General features: G+C 41.1%; 1 protein-coding gene across 1 annotated transcript in view; it reads left to right on the plus strand.

Annotated features, from left to right (window-relative positions):
• Positions 1-2,698: 2,698 nt before the first annotated feature.
• Positions 2,699-3,257, plus strand: part of SGF29 (SAGA complex associated factor 29) — a 12,079-nt gene continuing 11,520 nt past the window's right edge. Inside the window, exon 1 of the mRNA XM_007950193.2 lies at positions 2,699-2,773. Coding sequence (XP_007948384.1) covers positions 2,699-2,773 — 75 coding nt within the window. The remainder of the gene's footprint in view (positions 2,774-3,257) is intronic.

Below are 3,257 nucleotides of genomic sequence, written 5' to 3' on the forward strand. Positions count from 1 at the left end.
TGGCATAGTGCCTAAGGCACTTGACTGCTAACCAGAAGGCTGGCGGTTCAAACACATCAGCCACTCCTCAGAAGGAAGACTGGGCAATCTACTTCTGTAGTGATACCACCTCAAAAACCCAGGGAGGGGTCGCTGTGTGTCTCAGTTGACTTGATGACAGTGAGTTTGGTTTTTGGTTTAATACACTAGGATATGAACAAATAGACTTACTAATGTTTAAGTAAATGATAGTTTAATAACTCCCATTGTAACTCTTGCCAGCATCCCACCTCCATCTCCTGTGCCTGCGCGTTCACATACCTTTGTTTTCTTCACTTGAGAAAAAGCGTTCTCTCCTGGCAGTTTGTTACATAATAGTAAACCTGGGTGGGTGGGTGCTGGTATGTTTCCTGTTTCATGAAACCCTATCCTTCGGTAATGCTTTTTGCTTTCGCTTCTGACTCAGTGCCAGTCTAGTGCTCACTATGACAAAAGAGAAAAGGAGGGAGAAGAAAAATAGATCAACCATGGGCTAACCCTAACATGACTAACTGAGCCCTGACCTTCTCCTTTTACTGAGATCAGCTGTTAGCAGGTCAGAAGGTGTTTCTGGCCTGCACCCACATCGATGTCAGAAGGGACAGTCCCTGGGGAAGGATATCATGCTTAGTAAAGTAGAGGGTCAGTGAAAAAGGGGTGAATGGACACAGTGGCTGCAATGCCGGGGTCAAGGGTAGCCCATCGTGTGGTGCTGGGGCAGGACCAGGCCGTGCTTTGTTCTGTTGCACTTAGGCTCCCGATGAGTCTGAGTGAACTCAGCAGGCACCTAATAACCTCATAACAGCCCGACGACCTTCAGTCTCACCTTCTGAAATTCAAATTCAGTAAACCTGCTTCTGATAGAAAAGATTAGCAACTTTGGGTGAAAGAAAAACTGATGTCAGTATTAATTTGGTCAGGAATTTCTTTGCAGAGAATATTTGGCTTTGTAGGTAAGAAAATCTTAAAGTAAGATATCTATAAATAATTTTTCTTTTTGACAACAGTGAAAAAGTAACTTGGAAAGTACCTACATATCCGTTGAATTTTTTTTCTTGTAAAATATACACAACATAGGATTTGCCATTTTAAGCATTTTCAGGCATACATTTGAAAGTATGTACTTCTAAGGATGTACAACCAACAGCAGTATTTGTTTCCAAAACCTTCTCTTCTTCCCAAAGAGACACTAGTCCTCCTTCCCTGAGTCCATAAATCAAAACCAAACCCACTGCCATTGAGTCGGTTCTGACTCATAGTCCCCTCCATTGGGTTCCCAAAGCTGTAAAACTTTATAGAAGTGGATTGCCTCCTCTTCCTCCTTTGGAGCAGCTGGTGGGTTTGAACTGCTGACCTTCTGGTTAGCAGCCAAATATCTTATCCACTATGCCACCAGAGCTCCTTTCCTTCAGTCCATAGTAACCATTAATTTTGTCTCTATGTGTTTGCCTATTTTACATATATCTTGTAACTACAATATTTGTCCTTTAGTGTCTGACTTACTTCACTTACTATAATGTTTTCAGTTTCATCCAGGCTTCATTTATCTTAAAGACCGAGTAATTCTCTGTTAGTGCGCATACACCACATTTGTTCATCCGTTTATCTGGCGGGCACTTGAGCTGTTTGTACCTTTGGGCTGTTGTACACAGTGCTGCAGTGAGGTGAGAGGAGGGGTACGAGTACGTGTTTGCGTCCTTCCTCTCAATGTTGTGGCTCTGTGCCCAGGAGGAGCATTGCTGCGCCCACCAGCCACTCCTCGGAAGGAAGACTGGGCAATCTACTTCCGTAGAGATACAGCCTCAGAAACTCAAGGAGGGGTCATTATCAGTCAGAACTGACTCAACAGCATTGAGTTTGGTTTTTTTTTTTTTTTGAGATGGTGATTCTGTGTTTAACTTTTTAAGGAACTCCCAAACTGTTTGTGGGCTGTACAGTTTTACATTCTTACCAGCAGCGGGCAAGGGTTCCAGTTTTTCTAAGTTGTCACCAACACTTGTTATTTTTCATTTATTTTAATAGTAGCCGTCCTAGTGGGAGTGAAGTGATATCTCCTTGTAATTTGATTTGCATTTCCTGAATAATAATTCTTTTATATATTCAGAATATTAAACTTTTATCAGATAAATGATTTCCAAATATTTTCTTTCATTCTGTAGGTTCTTTTCATTTTCTTGATAAAATCCTTTGATGTGAAAAATGTTTTATTTTGATGAAGTCTAATTTTTCTATTCTTGCTCACCCAAGAAAAATACAAGATCCTGAAAATCTATCCCTGTGTTTTCTTCTAAGAGTTTTATTATTTTAGCTCTTAAATTTAGGTCATTGATCCCTTTTGAGTTAATTTTTGTATATGGTATGAGATTGTTGTTGTTGTTATGTGTCGTTGAGTTGGACCCAACTCATAGGTATGAGGTAGGGATATTGAAATCTTCGAATCCCCAAAAGTGTAATAGGGGTGATCCCTATTTCACAGATTAAAAATGGAGATGAGAAAGCTTGAGTCATGTGTAAGAATATTAACAGCAGAAGTGGGGCTGGGGGGTGCTACTTTTGGAATAAATCTTCCTTGACTTGGTTGAACACATCAGGTTGGGATATAATTCCAGAGCAACTTGTTGTCAAGGCCACTAATGATGCTCTTTCCTATTCCCCCACCCCTAGGCATCCTTTCCATACCATGGCCCTTGTGTCTGCTGATTCCCGTATTGCAGAACTTCTCACAGAGCTCCATCAGTTGATCAAGCAAACCCAGGTAAAAATCACAGCCTTCCATTTGTGGTTAGCTGTGGAGGGATGAAGGATGGGGATTATGTTATGAGAGATCAGACGTGCAGGAATGAAGGTGATAAAGTGAAGGTGAGAGGTGGGGAATTTGAGGTAGGACTTACATTCCTGGTGGATTCCCTGTCATATGCAGGATTTCACAGTTCTTTGATGTGTACAATTTAGTGGCTTTTAATATATGCACAGAATTGTTCAGCCATCATCACAACCAATTGTAGAAAATTTTTATCACTCAGTAAAAAAGCCTCCTGCCCATTACCAGTCACTCTCCATTTCCTCCCACCCTCCGCCAGCTGTGGACAGCCATTAATCTGCTTTCTGTCTGTGGATTTGCCTGCTCTGTATAGTTCTTAGAAATAGAATCATACATTATGCTGTCTTTTGTAACTGGCTTCTTCTCCCAGCTACCATGATGTTTTCAAAGTTCATCCACATGGTTGAGTATATTAATA

Source organism: Orycteropus afer, unplaced genomic scaffold, assembly GCF_000298275.1.
Source record: "Orycteropus afer afer isolate SDZICR_OR568_19922 unplaced genomic scaffold, OryAfe1.0 scaffold00266, whole genome shotgun sequence".
In the NCBI taxonomy this organism is placed as follows: Eukaryota; Metazoa; Chordata; class Mammalia; order Tubulidentata; family Orycteropodidae; genus Orycteropus; species Orycteropus afer.